A 17,664-nucleotide genomic window follows, 5' to 3' on the forward strand; every position below is an offset into this window, starting at 1 on the left:
ATCCAGCATGATATTTTTCCCCATTGAGATTTGAAGATTTGAAAAGAGTTCCTTTAATTTTTTTGAGCATTGTGTATGTGTGTGTGTATCTATCTATAGCAGGCATGTCCAACCTGCGGCCCAGGGGCCACATGCGGCCCAGAACCCCAGGCAATGCGGCCCACTGCCCCCTGCCAATTTTTATTTTTTTGCTGGGGAGGAAGGAAGTCAGGTCGGGGGCATGGCCACAGCGGCTTCCAACTAACGGTAGGCAGAGGCTGCCTTGAAGGGGAGGGGGGGGGGGGTTTGGGGCGATTTCTGACTCTTACCACCATGACCACTTCAAATCACTGAAGTGGTCATGATGGTTAGAGGGTTTCTTTAATATCTCTCAGAAGAAGTAAACCTCTGTATACTGATTCCATTTCATTTGATCATCCTCTAGTTGTGTTAAATTAGTGCGGGGGTGCGGCAGCTTGGGAAGGGCACAGTGGCATTTTATTACTTATATACCTTAACTATAGTATATATTTTATATGCGGCCCGAGAACATTTCTCTACACTCAATGTGGCCCAGAGAAGCCAAAAGGTTGGACACCCATGATCTATAGATAGATAGATACCTTTTAAAAATATTTGTGGGATTGAGATTGGTGTTGCCCATAGCAGCCAATCGTGATGGTCAAGATTTTTGTGGACGGCTTACATGTCTATTATTTAATAATTATCTTGCTTTTTGTATCCTGATTGTGTGTCTTTCTCTTCTGTAGTGTCTGATGCCAGCTCTGGAAGGGATCCGGTCCTGCCTGATCACATATCCCCGAGCCTGTGGAGCCCTGCGGGTATTGTATCTGTGGCATCTGGAAGCTTTGAACTAGACATGCTTATGGCTTGGCAGGCTTATTCAATAAAGTGCTCCTGTGCCCCTAAAACAGCTGTTTAATCTAACAGAGCTGTTTAGGGCAGTATTTAAGTCTAAACCCCAAGTGGTCTCTTCTTTCATAAATGCCTCTCCTGGCCTGTCAGCAGTAATAGCACAGCTCAGACCATATTTACGGCACCTGCCCTGTGCGGTTATGAAGTGACTTCCATGCACGTGCGTGGGAGTAACGTCATTGCGGCTTGGTCATTAAAGTGAACCCAGAAGGAAGGTGAAAATGGAAGCTCCTGGGACCAGCTGCAGTGGAGAAGGCACAGTGCTGGAGGGCTTTGTTTGACAGGTAACTCTGCCATAATGTTCTAATATGCTGTGTTTACTAGCACATTATGGCATAAATCACCAGGGGGCCCATTTTAAAAAAAAAATGGTTATACCACTTTATGGGTGGCAGGCTTTAAAGCTGAACTCCAGCCCTTTTTTTTTTTTTTTCCCCTTATCTGTTGCAATTCCATTGATAGATTACTCTCATTTCCCAATTGCATATCTAAGAAGCTGCATTGGCCACAATAACCCCTCCTAATTTCTGGCTTTTACAAATTAATTCCTTATCCTCAAATTTATCAATTGTCTTTGCTTGACATCATGCAAGAGATGGGTATGTTGGTTTTGGCTTCATTAGTGAGCGCGTTTGTGTTGCAGTGAATCTCTGTGTATAATTGGGATAACACCTACATTATATTTCTTACCATATGTTCCCATTCGCATAGCATGCACCTTAACCGGTTGCCGACCGCTGCAAGTACATATACTGCAGCGGACAGCCCCGGCCAGGCAAAGTGACGTACCGGTACGTCACTGGCTTGTGAGCAAATAGCGGGCAAGTCAGTAAACAAGCCGCCTGTCATTCTCCCCTGTGTAAAAATGGAGATCAGACGGTTCTACTGTGTAGGACCGTTGATCTCTGTTTTTACACTAGTAGCCATGTCCAATGACAGTTAGAAACACGCCCCTAGGACACACTTAACCCCTCCCTCTCCAATACAGTTAACCCCTTCCCTGCCAGTGTCATTTTTGCAGTAACAGTGCATATGTATAGCACTGATTACTGCAGTAATGTCACTGGTAACCCAGTAACTAAACGCGATAACTTTTGCGCAAACCAATCAAAATACGCTTTTCGCGATTTATTTATTTATTTTTTTTTTTTTACCAAAAACATGTAGCATAAAACAAATTGGCCGAAAATGTTAAAAAAATTTCGATTTTTACATTTTTTTGGGGAATTTCATATAAAAAAATGTGAAAAATATTGTTATTTTTGCAAAATTGACGCTCTTTTTTTTTTTTTTTTGTTTATAGCGCATAATCAAAAAATTGCACAGGTGATCAAATACACCAAAAGAAAGCTCTGTTTGTGGGGAAAAAAAGGACGTCAAATTCGTTTAGGCACAGCGTTGCACGACCGCGCAATTGTCCGTTAAAATCACGCAGTAAAAAATCGCAAAAAACCCCCTGGTCAGGAAGGGGGTAAAATCTTCCGGGGCTTAAGTGGTTAAAGAAAAAAAAAAATTTGTTGCTTACCCTTTTTCCTTGCTTTAAAAATCCCACTTAGAGTTCCCCTTCTATGCTAGGTTATGCTAACTATAATTAACCCTGTCTGCAGTGTTAGGAAATTTCCTTATCACTTTTAAACTAGATGTGCACTTTGTCTGGCTTAACAAAGGATTAAAGAGGCTTGTTTGGTGCATTGTTTCTTAAAAGAGAAGCATGGACAAAGCTACTTTGGCCACGCTTCTCATGTTGGGTCACAGGGGTGCACTTACTTTTGCACACTTTTGACCCAAAGTCAGCCGACAATGGGCTAAAGTACACAGTCTGCTGACATCACAGAGCCGTTCCAGACTCCGAGGATCCAGACAGTAATGTTTGGAACCACCTAGATACCTCATTGGCAGCTGGCTCAGCCTCAGCACCGCTGAGAGCCTGATCCAGCCACTCCTGCATGGCGCTCCAATGGGCACTGTAGAAGCAGAACACAGAGCAGTGACTAAAAGTCACCTCTCTCTGCTCAGAGCAGACCAGAGAACCTGAGCGATCAGCGGTCATGTGATCGTTCAGTACTCGGGCTTAGAGGTGGCGGGGGACAGCTTGCAGCATCGTATCGATGCTGCAGTGGGTGGGTATGTGGGTTTTTTATTCCCAATCACACACTTTTTGAATGCACTTTTAAACAAATCTGTCCCTTAATATGCACAGTGCAAATTATTCCGAACAATACATGCTGCCTGTAGAGCCCTATAAACTTGCTCTAAAAAAAACTAGCTAAAAAGGGAACAGTGTGTTTTAAATTATTTTTATGCATACTTTGTAAATGGGAACATACAACGTATAGCGGGGGTTTCTCCAATTTGACTGAAAAAGTGGAAATGCAGTTTAAAATATATGAACTGATAATTCCCTTGTCTCCTTACATTGCTCTACATAACTGCCATTTTGTTGTCTATTTACATGTTCTAGTACTTCCTTTGACTGCTGTGTCTCTCCTGCAGGGGAAGCTCACTGCCTTTTTCCTGAGCCTCTTGGATGATGAAAATCTACAGATTCAGGAGGTAAAACATAAATTATATATATATATATATATATATAAGTACATGATAATATTGGTGACTTCAAACTGATCTCTTCTACTAGAATACATAATAATAAATGAGATTGCAGTAAAATTCTTTTATGTTTTATATAATTTTAAGTACATGATAATATTGGTGACTTCAAACTGATCTCTTTTACTAGAATACAAAATAATGAGATTGCAGTAAAATTCATATATATATATATATATATATATATATATATATATATATATATATATATATATATATATATATAAATATATATATATATATAAATTTTTTTGCATATATGAGGGTAGCTATTTTGATCCTCTTGTATCACTAGTGCTTAAAAAAAAAAAAAAAGTCTTTTGTGATTGGCAACTAGAGACAATGTGCTTTGGAAAGCATGTGTTTGCTATAAAAAGATTGGTGGAAATGTCTGGTGTCACCTTGATGACATCTAGGCCTTTTGCACCTTACTCAAACTTATTTAATTGTATTGCCATTGTAAAAAATATTGCTTTGTAAGTGCGCTAAAAAACAAGCGCATTTATCCTTTTTTGTTTTTTTTTTTTCTATGACCTTGACCCACTTGTCCCCGCCGCAGGTGCATCTTTTCAAGCTTACGGCCATGGTTCCACTGGCTGTTTAAATTCAGCGCCACAAGCCTTTACCGCCCGGGCCACACCTGTGCATTACAGCCTCAGTGACTTCTTTAGGAACATTTGTGGCCTCTGAACATCGTCCTGTAGAACTCTACAGGGCTTTAATGCGCAGCCAGTGAAGACTTTTCCTTAACCGCTTATGGACCTCCCCACTCAGACAGCGGCAGGCCGGCCCTCCTGCTTGAAATCACGTACCTGTACGCAATTTTGTGCACAGGATCTGGGGCATGTAACGGCGACCCACTCTGACTGTGATTGGTCACAGCGAGAGCCAATCAGTGGTTCCAGCGGATACGATGTCTGCCACAACCCGCCGATCGTTCACAGGAGAGTCCAGAATAGCATTCTGTCAGAGGAAGATGGAGATCTTGTAATCTCTCTTCCTCCAGTTAAGCCATCCCCCACACAGTTAGAAAGCACTCCCTAGTAGCACACTTAACCCTTTGATCGCCCCTGATGTTAACTCCTTCCCTGCCATTGTCATTAGTACAGTGACAGGGCATTTTTTTTTTTTTTTTTTTTTTTTTTTTTTTTATAGCACTGATCACTGTATTAGTGTCAATCTTCCCCTCAAAGGTGTCAGGTGTCCAATTTGTCTGCCGAATTGTTGCAGTCCCGCAAAAATTGCTGTTTGCCGCCATTACTAGTAAAATCAATTAAAATTCCCTAAAAATATTCCATATTTTGTAGATGCTATAACTTTTGCGTAAACCAATCAATATACATTTATTGTTGATTTTTTTTTTTTTACCAAAAATATGTAGCAGAATAACCATATTGGCCTAAATTGACGAATACATTTGATTTTTTAAATTTTTTTTTTATTGGGTATGTTTTTCAGCATAAAGTAAAAAAAAAAAAAAAAAATATATATATATATATAATTTTTTTTTGGGTGCAGCGTCGCACGTCCGCACAATTGTCAGTTAAAATAACGCAATGCTGTATTGCAAAAAAATGCCCTGGTCATGAAGAGGGTAAGCCTTCTGAGGCTGAAGTGGTTAATTGAAATTCGTGAAGGAACAAAGTTCTATTTTCCATCCTCTAGTGCCCTGCCTGATAATTGTAATATACTAGCTTAGTCCAAAGTGTTGTACAGGTTTTCTGTGATCCCAGGTCGAGCAAAGCTCTTGTAATTCAGCTAGTGTGACTACAGCTTCTTTTCAGTCCCTGCTTTCCTGTACAATCTCCCATACTGAGATGTAAATCTCTCTTCCTGTAGATTCTATTAAAACTAAAGCAGGGAAATGAAAGTTTTTTCTTCCAGGTCTTTATCAGGTACAAAATTAAATTACAATCAAAGGTTATTTTGCAACCTGTATACAGTATATAACACGGAATCTGTGATCTGCAGAACAGTCTCAGGATGAGGTGTTCACGGAGTACCAATAATATACTGATGATTTGATGTCACACCCTCCCATTTCTTTTTCATTTTATTCTTTTAAACTTAAAGTGAATATTTGATGTATATGTAACATTGATTTCTTATTTGCAACAATCTCATTTGTGGTTTATTTATCTCTCTGGAAACAGTTGGCCTGTCAGTGCTTCTCCCTCATTCCATCCTTGGGCTCTGGCTTTTCACAGGGAGTTAAGCACACAGAGAATTGGGAACGGCAGATGCAGAGTGTTCTCTGCTCCCTCCATGTTGTGTTCCAGCAGCTCTATCAAAATGCTGAGACTGGTGAGTGTGGACGTTCTATGACTGGATGTGAAAGACGTCAGTGTGGGAGGTCTGTGCATAATACTCTTCCCAAAAGAAATCAGTCGCATCAGCTGTTTACCTGTCACATTTGGAGCTTCCATCCAGTGTTGAAGGATATCATTGTCCTCTCTGGATGCAGTGCTAGTCCTGCAGCAGATCAGATCTCTAGTGCCTGCCCCATGACTAGCACTACATCCAGGGAGCCTTCAGCTCTGGATGGGAACCTTGCTTCTTCATGGTGATGGCTGTTCATAAAAACTCACTTTTACATTGAACATTTCCAACTGAAAATGAAAAGACCTTCTCAGAATTACTACAGGGTGGCTACTATTAGGCCTCATGCAACACTGCTGCTAGTAAACTCACGTTTCTGTGAGTTTGGGCATTTTTTTTTTTTTTTTTTTTTACAGCCCTTAAACTCTCCTTTGTCATCCTATGTGTCAATGCACAAGGGCTGTTGTCTGCCCTAAAAATTTTGTTCAAGAGCAGTTCTTCTGACCACAAAAAAACGCTGAACTCGCTGAACTCCCAAACTCTAAGGCACATGATGCTCCTGTTTCAGCATCTACTTTTTCAGAGTTTTTTTTTTTTTTTTTGGTATGTATTTGCGCATATTCTCGCATATATGCATTCGCCCAATTTTTGCGAGCACAAAAAGGTATTCTCCCGTTCTTTTGCACAATATGTAAGTAGACATTTGCGTGCATTTATGTGCACACATGTGGCTTAAAGTACTGACCAAAAATGCTGATGGTTTTTTTTTTTTTTTTTACTGCTTGTTTACACACCTGTGTGCATAAGCACATTACAATTAACAGGCTGTATTTTAGCTCAGTTAAAAAAAAAAAAAAAAAGCTGTACAGTACTGCGTTTTTTAAAGCTGCAGTGTGCAAGAGGCCTTAAACTCTGATTAACGCTAGACACGTTTATTTCAATGGCCAGAATAAATTCAAATTCTCGTCAATTAAATAAACTCCCAAACTCTGTTAAACGCTGATAAACTCATCTAGACTGTTTTGAAAAAATGCAGGTGAGTTTATAAGCTTATTTTCTCTAGCGCTCATTGACAGACGTAGTCCTCGGTGATACACCACCTTCGGGTTATGTTGCCTCCACAGGAGCAGGACTAGACAGGAAATTAAAAAGCTCTGGCCACACCCTAGGGGCAGTCCCAGAGGGTATATCCTCTCTCTCTCTCTCTCTCTCTGCCTCAGCAAATCAGTTATTTTCTGTCTAGTTAGGAGTAAGGACCTAGATACCTTGCTGGGATCTTAGGTCCTGGCAAGAATTTTTTTCTTAAAGGATTTTTAGACAGCTTTTTTTCTCCAGTGTTCCTGTGAGATCTTCAAGCAAGAAAGCTGAACTGGGCGACGGGCTGGATGTTGAGATCCGGTGGTCACCCCAGTTCAGCCTACGAGCGCGTGCAGGCCATAGCTCCGCGCTGGGTCGGCCGCGACAAAGTCCCATTAAAAGGACTGAACCCGCGAGTTAAACGTCTCGCTGAAACGCCAAAGACCATGAGTCACGGCGTCCGTATCGGTCGACAGCCCTCCCGCCCCGGTGGAGAGGGGTACTGTCAGGAGTTGGTGCCCGCCTGGTTCCGGTATGGTGAGTAGTATGTTCCCCCTTTTTCCCTGACGGGTTTTGTGGTGAACGCGGGCCCCTCTCTGTATGGTAAGAAAGAGTCCTTTCTATCCTATAACATGTCACAAATCCTCCTACTTTGAGTGTGATTTTATGTGTGCAAAAGCCAGGAGGCTTGGTTTGGGAGCTAACAATCTATTGTATACATGTTTAAAAGATGTAATCTGTGGCATTCTGGGAATCTTATGGGTTAAGTATAAGCTACCTACCAGTCAGAAGCCACGGACATGTAGACTGCCTTCCAAATCAGATCTCCAGCTATTAGCAGGCCTCCCGAACGGCCATGCGGTCCGCCAGGGCCGGTACCGCCAACCACGCCATATCCCCATGCAGATAGAGTGTTGTGTGCCCTGCAGCACACCGCTATTCAGTATAGGCTGCCGCCATTTTTTTGCTGGATCGCACGAGCCGCCATTTTGGCGTAGCCTCGTGTCTCCAGCATGGGGGCGGCCATGTTTGAGGTGATCCTACACCTCGTGGAGCTTGGGGGAGGCGCCGGAAGGCGTGCAGAGGGGCGGAGCCGCCTCCTTTCTTCCTGGGCAGCCAGCCAAAAGACTTCCTGTTTGTCAAGACAGCGCTGTAAGCTGTTGCAGTTTAACTCTGAGCATCAAGTGGTGAGCCTGGGGGTCTATCTCTCTCTCTCTCGATCGATAAGGATCCCTAGCAGGTAACACTAAGGGGCTTTTTGTGGCGCTGGGGGTCAGAAAAAAAAAAAAAAAAAAGTTTTTTTCTTTACTTTTGAATTATATTATCCAGGAAGTAACTGGAGTTATTATGGACCCTGCCACACATATTCCCCCACCTGTTTCCCTCGAGGGGGCCTCGGGACCCGCCGGTGCACAGAGTATAGAGTCATTTACAGCAATTTTGGAGTCTATGGTGGCTCGGGTGGAGGCGGCCTGTCAGGGACGGGGGTCAAGGAAGCGACCCCCGCCTACCCCTATACTATCTGACACCTCTGACTCAGATTCAGAGATGGTCACTGCAGTTGCAGGTTCCTCTGCAAAGGCTGTTATCCCAGGTAAAGCCCCCTCAGACAGTGAGGAGGACGCTTCTTCTCTTGCTATAATTCAGGAAGAAGCATTGGTGGACGCACTAGTTGTGGCAGTGCAAGAAACCTTAAAACTTGAGGCTTTACCGGCAGAGGCAACTGAAACAGAGAGGCCTTTTGGGACTAATAAGCCCATCAAGACGGCGAAGGCTTTTCCTGTACCTAAATGTTTTGGTAATCAGATTAAAGGAGAATGGGAGCATTCTAAACGTACCTTTACTATTTCCAAGCGTATTGCTAGACGCTATCCGTTTGAGGAATCCATCATTAAGAAATGGACGGTACCACCAGTCGTGGATCCGCCTATTTCCAGGCTGAATAAAGCCACGGTTATTCCAGTGGAGGACACTTCGTCCTTTAAGGATCCGGTGGATCGAAAGATAGAAGCAGAGTCCCGCACTATCTTTTCTCTGATAGGGTCAGCATTTAGACCAGTAATTGTTATTGGTCTAGTTTCCCAGACACTTACGTAATGGGCGAAAATGGTACGCCAAGATCTTAGGGGAAAAGTATTCCCCAGGAGACATCTGATTTGATGGAACAGATCATACAAGGGCTACGGTTTATCTGTGACGCAGCCTTGGACACTACTCCCTTGTTAGGGCATGCATCTAAGTTAGCAGTGATCCTCAGACGTGTGCTGTGGTTAAAATGCTGGTCAGCTGACCTAGGTTCCAAAAAGACCTTGACCAATCTCCCTTTTCAGGGGAATCGTCTATTTGGGGCCAACCTAGATGAAATCATTAAGGATGCCACTGGGGGCAAGAGCACTTTTTTGCCACAGGCTGCAAAAGCTAAGGGACCTCGCAACAAGCGAGGACCTTTCTTTACCGCCCATAAAGGGCGCCCGGCTGGTACTCCCGGGAAAGGCAAGACTCCTCCAGGAGGGTTCAAGAAGGGCTGGTCGGACAAGCAGAGGACCAACCCAGCCAAACCCGAAGTAAAGGAGTACACAGCCTGAAGGTGCGCCCCCACCCGGTTTCAGGGTGGGGGGACGTTTTCACCGGTATTCAGGACATTAGATCGAGCATCAACCACTACTACCGGTGCGATTCTTCCCTTCCAACATTTAAGTACCACAGGAAGCGGTAGTTACCGTTCCCTGAATAGATCTTTTCCTTTACCTTTTCCTAAGATTAGTCCCGATACCTCACAGGAATCGGATCTGATTGACCAGATAGGCCAAGTAGCCTCTAGTCGGGTGACTTCGGTCCCTGAGGTTCAACCAGAAAAGATCACCTTTCCTGATAACTATCAGGTATCTGATAAATGTGTGGAAACAGAAAACGACCAGACTTTCTCGGATGGTCGGGGCCAGATAGCTCTAGGGACGCCTGGTTCAGATCCAATCAGCGCCAGTGGTCCTAGAAATTCTAGGCTGGCCTCCTCAAGCCGGCCTGGCCGACTTGGACATGTTAGTCGCAGACGTTCCGTGGGAACTTCGTCTCAGGGAGTGTCTGTGGTCTCAAGGACCAATTTACCTTCGTGCTTTACAGTCGCTGGTTTTAATGGCCTGGCCATTGAGACCCAAGTACTGAAGGACAGAGGTTTGTCTACTTCAGTCATTCCTACCCTTATTAAAGCAAGGAAAGCGACTTCCAGCAAAGTCTATTATCACACATGGAAGACTTATATTGCGTGGTGCGAATCTTTAGGATTTCCTCCACGTACCTATTCGGTGTCTCGAATATTGGCCTTTTTGCAACAAGGGGTTGAGCAGAAGCTAGCCTTGAGCACCATCAAGGGTCAAGTTTCAGCATTAGCAATCTTCTTTCAGAAACCTTTAGCTACCAAATCCTTGGTGCGGAATTTCATCCAGGGGGTGCGGCACCTGGCTCCTCCAGTCCGCGCGCCCTTACCGCCCTGGGATCTTAATTTGGTTTTGTCGGTTCTACAGAAACCTCCCTTTGAAAACATCAGGGAGATTCCCTTGCTTACTTTATCCCAGAAGGTGGTCTTCTTGGTGGCTATTACTTCTGCTCGCAGGGTGTCAGAACTGGCTGCATTATCATGCCAGTCCCCATACCTAGTGATTCATAGGGATAAGGTAGTACTTCATCCTAAGCCATCTTTTCTTCCTAAGGTGGTTTCAGATTTTCATCTGAATGAAGATATTGTACTACCTTCCTTGTGTCCTCAGCCCAAGCATCATCGGGAACATGCGTTGCATTCCTTGGATGTGGTTCGGGCAATCAGGGTATACCTGAAAGCTACGGAATCATTCCGTAAGACGGATTCACTTTTTGTGATCACGGATGGCCCCAGAAAGGGTTTGCCTGCATCTGCCGCGACCATTGCCAAATGGATTAGACAAACGGTGGTACAGGCTTATTCTATTAAGGGTCAGAGTCCTCCGTTCCCTGTTAGGGCGCACTCCACTCGAGCGCTCAGTACTTCCTGGGCCTTTCGCCATCAGGCGTCAGTGGTCCAGGTATGTAAGGCGGCCACTTGGTCGTCGGTACATACCTTTACAAAATTCTATAAAATTGATGTGACGGCATCGGCGGATGCCTCATTTGGCCGCAAGGTTTTGCAGGCCGCAATTTGAGGAGACCGGTGGTCTACCTCGAGGGTTTTTTTCTGTTTGGAAAAAAAAAAAAAAAAGAATTTTTTTCTCTCTTTTGTTGAGTCTCATCATTAAGGATGAGCATTGTAAACTTCTAGTTGGCACCGGTTGGGCCTTCTAGATTGGGATTTGATTTCATTTTCCCACCCCTCAGTTGTGATACTGCTCTGGGACGTCCCGAAGGTGGTGTATCACCGAGGACTACGTCTGTCAATGAGCGCTAGAGAAAAATGGATTTTTGTAAAATCTTACCGTAAAATCCTTTTCTCTTAGCTCATTGACAGACGTAGTCCCCGCCCCTCTGTTTTTTTGAGTTGGGTTGGGTTAAAATCTCTAAAGACTGCTTTTTCACATAACTGATTTGCTGAGGCAGAGAGAGAGAGAGAGAGAGAGGATATACCCTCTGGGACTGCCCCTAGGGTGTGGCCAGAGCTTTTTAATTTCCTGTCTAGTCCTGCTCCTGTGGAGGCAACATAACCCGAAGGTGGTGTATCACCGAGGACTACGTCTGTCAATGAGCTAAGAGAAAAGGATTTTACGGTAAGATTTTACAAAAATCCATTTTTCTGCAAAGTGTGCATGAAGCCTTAGGTAGAAAAACCTTCTTAATCCGCTGCCCTGATTTAGGCTGCCCATACATTGGTCATTTTTTTTTTCTGTTTTAACCCACGGGTTGAATCAATAAAAGTGATCTGATGCCCCTATCCACACATTCGAGGTGGATGGGGGAATCCTTCCTGCTGTGGTATTTTATTCTGACAGTGGGGAGCCTTCCCTGCCATCATAATACAATGATCAGTGTTGCCTGCTTTAGCTGGCGACACTGATCATTCATGAAAAACCTGACAGGCTAGTTGTACCCAAGTTGATCTATTAACCAGCCTGCTGATACATGATCATGACATGATTTTGCCTGGTCCCTGCTGAACAGGACAAATTTCAATCCATGTATGGCCAGCTTTAGTTTGGTTGTTTGCCATTCCATAGTCTGATAGTGATTCAGTGGTCTTCATGTAGGCAGATGGGCGAGATTTGTCTCCTAAGTTGTGAAAGTTAGTGCATGCCTGGACAAAATTATGTATTCATTTCTGCAATCCATGCACGTACATGTGTGTTACATCTCTGCATCTCAATATGTAGTACACATCGGCAGTACATGCACATTGTTATCCCTGTAAAAATGTTGCAGGCACAGGGAAATACCTGGTGACTCTCCCAGAAATCCAGTACGCTCCTAATTTCCTGTTATCGGCTTACAACTCTGTATCTGTTGAACTGAAATATCAGGCAGTGTGATCAGCTTTCCTTGAGTTCCTCTCTGCTTACTAACAGAACTCAATCTATCCCTCTCCACATGCATATATTTATTTCCCAACAAACTTTGCTGCTGCCTTGACTCTAATAAACCTGCTGACACATTGTGTGAGGAGAGGGCTCTTTATAGCTGTAGATCGGGGGGGGCAGGAGGGTGTGCATACATTGTTAGGAACAGACCTTGATCACCCTGATCCCCCCTGATCCTAGGATATGCTCTACAAGGGGAGTTGGTGATTTGGTACATTTAGGTCATGCGTTTACTTACAAATATTTTTAGTTGAGTGAAAAACTGAAGGTAAGGTGTGGGTTAGGTTTAAGGCTACCTTCAGTTAGGGTTCATTTTTAGAAGTCCGTTTAGGGCTTATGCACATTGGGCTTAAAATAATCGCCACTTTTCTTGGCCTGTAAACACACCTTTGCTAGCATATGTGTCTGTACATACATAGGCACTTACAGGCGTATTAGAAGAGGAACGTTTACAGGCTGAACAAAAAAAACCCATCACCAGTGTGTTCAGGAGAGGAGCTTTTGGGCTGAAATGTGCACTTTGAACGTGCATATTCTGGCTAATAGAATGCATAATTGCATGTGCAATACGCTGCGATTTGCCAGGAGAAAAGGCGTGCAGAGTAGCTGAGCAAAAGCTCTGTGGGGATGAGGCCTTAAGCCAAAAAAAACACTGGGGTTTGTTCTAGCTGAAAGGTGATCCTTTTTTGTGTATTGTTGTTTTTGTCCCAATAACAAGCATGTCCAAAAAATGTGTAAAAAATTTAGCTTTAACCACTTCCTGACAGGTGGACGTCCATGGATGTCCTTGACTTTCATCATACATACCAGTATACCATACATACCAGGATGATGCCTGCAGTTGCAGGCATCATCCTGGTATCTTTTTTTTTTTTATTTTTTTTTTTTGTCAGACAGCGATTCTCCGCCTCTCCGTGTAATCGGGGAGCCCAGTGTCTGATCCGGTGATGCTGCCGCGTTACCCTAGAGCTAGCCGTGGACTGGATGCATCTTCATGGCCCCGGGAGACTGGAAGCAACGTCATGAAGTCCCTTCTAATTCTGGCAAATGTAAACACGGCTATTTCCCAAGTCATCCTCCAGGACGGTCACATGAGAGCTAGGTGCCTCCTCCTGCAGGAAACACAAGCACAGATAGGTTTAAAAAGGCCATCTACTGGCTGCCCCTCAGTTCTTGTGTTTCCTGTCCTGCAAGCATGAGCACTAAAGATGACATTCATCCCAAGTTTATTTTTTACCCTGTCCATTGCAGGCGTCCCTGAAAACCTCCTCCCTCCCTCCCCTGCCTGTATCCAGGTGGCGAGGCAGCTAGTTCCAGGCTCTTTTGGGGGAGAGATGGAGGATACTCAGGGTTCCCTCTTTTTTTCTTCGTTCCATGTGACACAGAGATCTGATAGAACCCTCCCCTCCTTTCTGTTTTTTTTTCTTTCTCTCAGCCCAAAACCAAGGAAGCTGCAGGGGCGGCAGACAAAACAAAAAAAAAAATAAATAAATACTGCCGCACTTGCGGCGTAAAGATTCCCCCAGATACCGACAAGCTGTTATGCCATAGATGCATAAAAAAGGTGATCAACAAGGAGACTAAGCCATTAACAAAAGACTTCCTAGGTTTCAAGAAGGAAGTAACATCCACTATAAAATCCCTTCACGTGTCCATTAGCGAAATCAAGAGTGCGGATCAGCCATCAACCTCATCCGCTAACCCGAGGAGTGCACATCATGAGAAGACTTGAAAAGCTTCAGCCATCCCTCAGCCGGAGTTGACCTCCTCCGACTCTGAATCTGAAAAGAAAGGGGAGCTCCTCTTTCAAGATGGCTCTGATTTTAATGGAAAACTAGACCGGGCAGAGCCCCAAAAGATACCTAAACACCTGTTTCTAGCAGAAGAAACGGAGGAACTCCTTAAGGCTATCTACATAACCGAATATACAGGAAGTTCAGACCACTGATTGCGTTTGTGACCGGTTATATAGAGGTCTGCAGGAGATCAAAAACAGGTCTTTTCCAGTCCACCAATCTCTTAAAGGAATTAACAAATAATGGGAATGCCCGGAAAACAAATAGTTTTTTCCTAAAGCCCTAAAAAGATTTCCTTTTGAAGAAACAGAAGGCGTCCCAGCCAAATTAGACACATCTTTGGCCAGGGTTTCTAAGAAATCCGATTTATCCTTTGGGGATATAGGTCTCCTGAAGGATCCATTGGATAAGAAAATGGACGTGACGCAAAGGAGGGCTTACGAGGCAGGGGCGGCAGGATTTCAGCCTGACGTGGCCAATACCCGTGTAGCCAGGAATGTGGCATTCTGGCTCAAACAACTGCACGGTCATCTGGAAAAAGCCCCTGGCACAGAGGAAGCGCTGGATTCCCTGCTCTTGATAGAAAAGAGAGTGGCGTATATGGCTGACGCCTCTGCGGAAGCTGTTAGGTTTTCAGCTTGCACCGCAGGCCTAATTAACAGGACCAGGCGAGCCCTCTTGCTCAAGACCTAGGATGGGGACTACACGTCAAAGAATAAGTTATGTACTATTCCCTTTGATGGTAGCTTAGTCCATGGCTCAACAAAGTGTTGGCAAGATCAGCCGACAAATCCAAAGGATTACTGCCCAATAGAAAAGAGAAGCCGAAAAAGTTTTTTCGCCACCCTAGAGGAGAAACTGAACCAAAAGGGGAAAAGACAAACCCCCAACATAGATGGGCCTTTAACAAAAACAAGGGGAAGTCGAACGTCCTCTTCCCTAATTCTGGGCCTAACAGTAACAAACCCCAATGACCCCAGCCTATCAATGGGAGGAAGATTGCAACACTTTTTTCATCAATGGCAAAGTTTCTGTGCAAACCTACAGATAATCAAGGAGGTGTACAGGATAGAATTCATGACAAAGCCACAAACCAGCTTCCGTTTCATGACTCTCCCAGATTCACTACACCTAAAGAAAGTCATGGAGTTAGCTGTCACGGAGATACTGCAGGAAAGGGGGATCCTAGAACTACATCCTTCTCAGCAAGTGTCTGGTTTCTACTCCCAAGTTTTCCTCAGGGCAAAACCCTTGGGGCAAACATCGCCTAAACCTGAAGGGCCTCAACCGATCAATCCAATACAGGAAATTCAAGATGGAAACCGTCTCAGTGAGATCCTTCCAGAGATGCCTTTTTAGTAACCCTCGACCTGAATGACGCTTACCTCCATGTCCCGATCCATCCCAGCCATCAGAAATCTTTGAGGTTTGCTATCTGAGCGAAAAGGCAAATCCGTCTCTTCTAGTATCAGGCTCTCCCTTTTGGGATCTCCTCAGCTCCTTGCATATTAACAAAAATCTTGGCAGAAGTCATGCAGGAGCTCAAATTGAAAGGAGTCAATTGAGCATATGTTACTCATAGAGCTGCATGATTAATCAGTAAAAAATTGCGATCTTGATTCACCCCTCCTCACGATCTTAAAACGGCATGTGACGTGTCCTCGATTCTTACAGAGCTCTTCTCTGCTCACTCACAGCTGTCAAAAAAAGAGCCTCTGGCAAATGTTTATCAACATTGTTCAGACTGGGAGATAGCCATAAACACAATGTTTTACAATGTATCATTTCGTTCTTTTAGATCAAAGAATGAAATTCCATCTGTAAGTGAGGTCAGTTTAACCTCTTAAAGACTAAGCCTATTTCTCACATTTGTTGCTTACAAGAATGTGTATGAATATTTTAGTAGAGACCCTAGAGAATAAAATTGCGATCGTTGCGATCTTTTATGTCACACTATTTGCGCAGAAGTCTTTCAAACGCAGTTTTTTTTTTTTTGGAAAAATACTTTAATGAATAATAAAAATGAAACCGTAAAGTTAGCCCTATTTTTTTGTACAATGTAGAAGATGACTTTCCCCCGAGAATCCTGAGAGAATCGTGATCTTTATTTTTTTATTTTATTTATTTTTTTTAATCTTTATTTTAGCAAATTCGTAAAAGTACAAAAACACACAGTGCAAAAGGAGGAACCAAACAGTACAGCAAAAACAGAAAAGAGGCACAACCAGTATGGAATAGAACATGGATGTAAAATAATGAGCATATACATAAAGTGGGGGGACATTGCTGTTAAGATGAAGAAGGTGCCATTCGGCCAGACAAAGAATAAACCTTATAGTAATATGTCTGTCTCAACTACCCGGCAGGATCCCCGAAGGGATACTCTCAGGAAGGCCAGGCAGGATTAAAACCGGAGTCAAGTGTACACAAACATCTACATCAGAAATCATGTTAGAATAAAACAAGAAAAGGCCTCAGTAGAAAAAGGAAAGAAAAAGTGGGGAGATGAGATGGACAGCTCCCGACAGAGTTAGTAAGAGAAAGAGAGAAGGATGGGAAGAAGAAGAGAGAACAGACAAAGGAAAAACCTGGAGTAAACGGGGGTAATAAGGAGAAGGCACCCTAACAGGGAGACACATTACCCAAAAGGGGCCACACTTCCCCAATGCAAGACCCGTAAGCAAAGTATCTGGAATCTCGTGATCTTTATTCTAAGCAAAAAAATTGTGATTCTCATTTTATCCAGAATCGTGCAGCTCTAGTTACTCATGATGGTCACTAGATGCATCCAGTCGGTGGGCAGTTATGTAGAGGTCCTTTTCATCAGAAGTTATTTGCATACATTTCACCCACCTGTATACCCTGTGATCTTGGTGTATAGCTGCTTCTAAATGTTGTTTTTTTTTTTTTCTCTCAGAAACCACCCACTATGAAGGACCAGGCACTGAACTGGATCTTTCAATCCTTGAAGATGATGGGGCATCCAGTATTCTGCAGCTGGTGAGAAGGTTCACAGCACTGGGACTGTGTGTGCGACTGCTGCTCAGGTACTGTTTTGAAATAAACAGTTAAGTCAGAAATTGAAGGCCTGATAGATGACTTTAGGCTGGTGCCTTTTGCAGGTATAGCTGTATATAACATTAAAAATAAGTGTCTATACTGTTTAAAATGCAGTAATACCCTGCTCTGCACATGCTCAGTTGCTCTCCATTTTTAGGCACTGCTGAGTTTGTAGAGGCCAATCTGCTGACAGCCTTGAAAAGCAATTAAAGTGGAGCTCCACCCAAAAGGGGAAGCTCCGCTTGTTTCCTTCCTCCCTCTCCTCCGCTGGCACATTTGACACCTTTCAGGGGGAGGGAGGTGCAGATATACCTGTCAAAACCAAGTACCCACTTCCAGGTAAGATCGCCATATTC

At 43.7% G+C, this 17,664-nt stretch overlaps 1 protein-coding gene across 1 annotated transcript in view; it reads left to right on the forward strand.

Annotated features, from left to right (window-relative positions):
* The window catches only part of PELP1 (proline, glutamate and leucine rich protein 1), a gene marked incomplete at its 5' end in the record, with an annotated part of 79,343 nt that overhangs the window by 28,725 nt on the left and 32,954 nt on the right, over positions 1 to 17,664 (forward strand). The window contains 4 exons of the mRNA XM_082257017.1: positions 750 to 821; positions 3,409 to 3,468; positions 5,676 to 5,826; positions 17,166 to 17,295. Of these exons, the coding sequence (XP_082113143.1) occupies positions 750 to 821; positions 3,409 to 3,468; positions 5,676 to 5,826; positions 17,166 to 17,295 (413 nt within the window). The remainder of the gene's footprint in view (positions 1 to 749; positions 822 to 3,408; positions 3,469 to 5,675; positions 5,827 to 17,165; positions 17,296 to 17,664) is intronic.

Source organism: Pelophylax lessonae (genome assembly GCF_965119305.1).
Source record: "Pelophylax lessonae genome assembly, chromosome: 4".
Classification (NCBI taxonomy): Eukaryota; Metazoa; Chordata; class Amphibia; order Anura; family Ranidae; genus Pelophylax; species Pelophylax lessonae.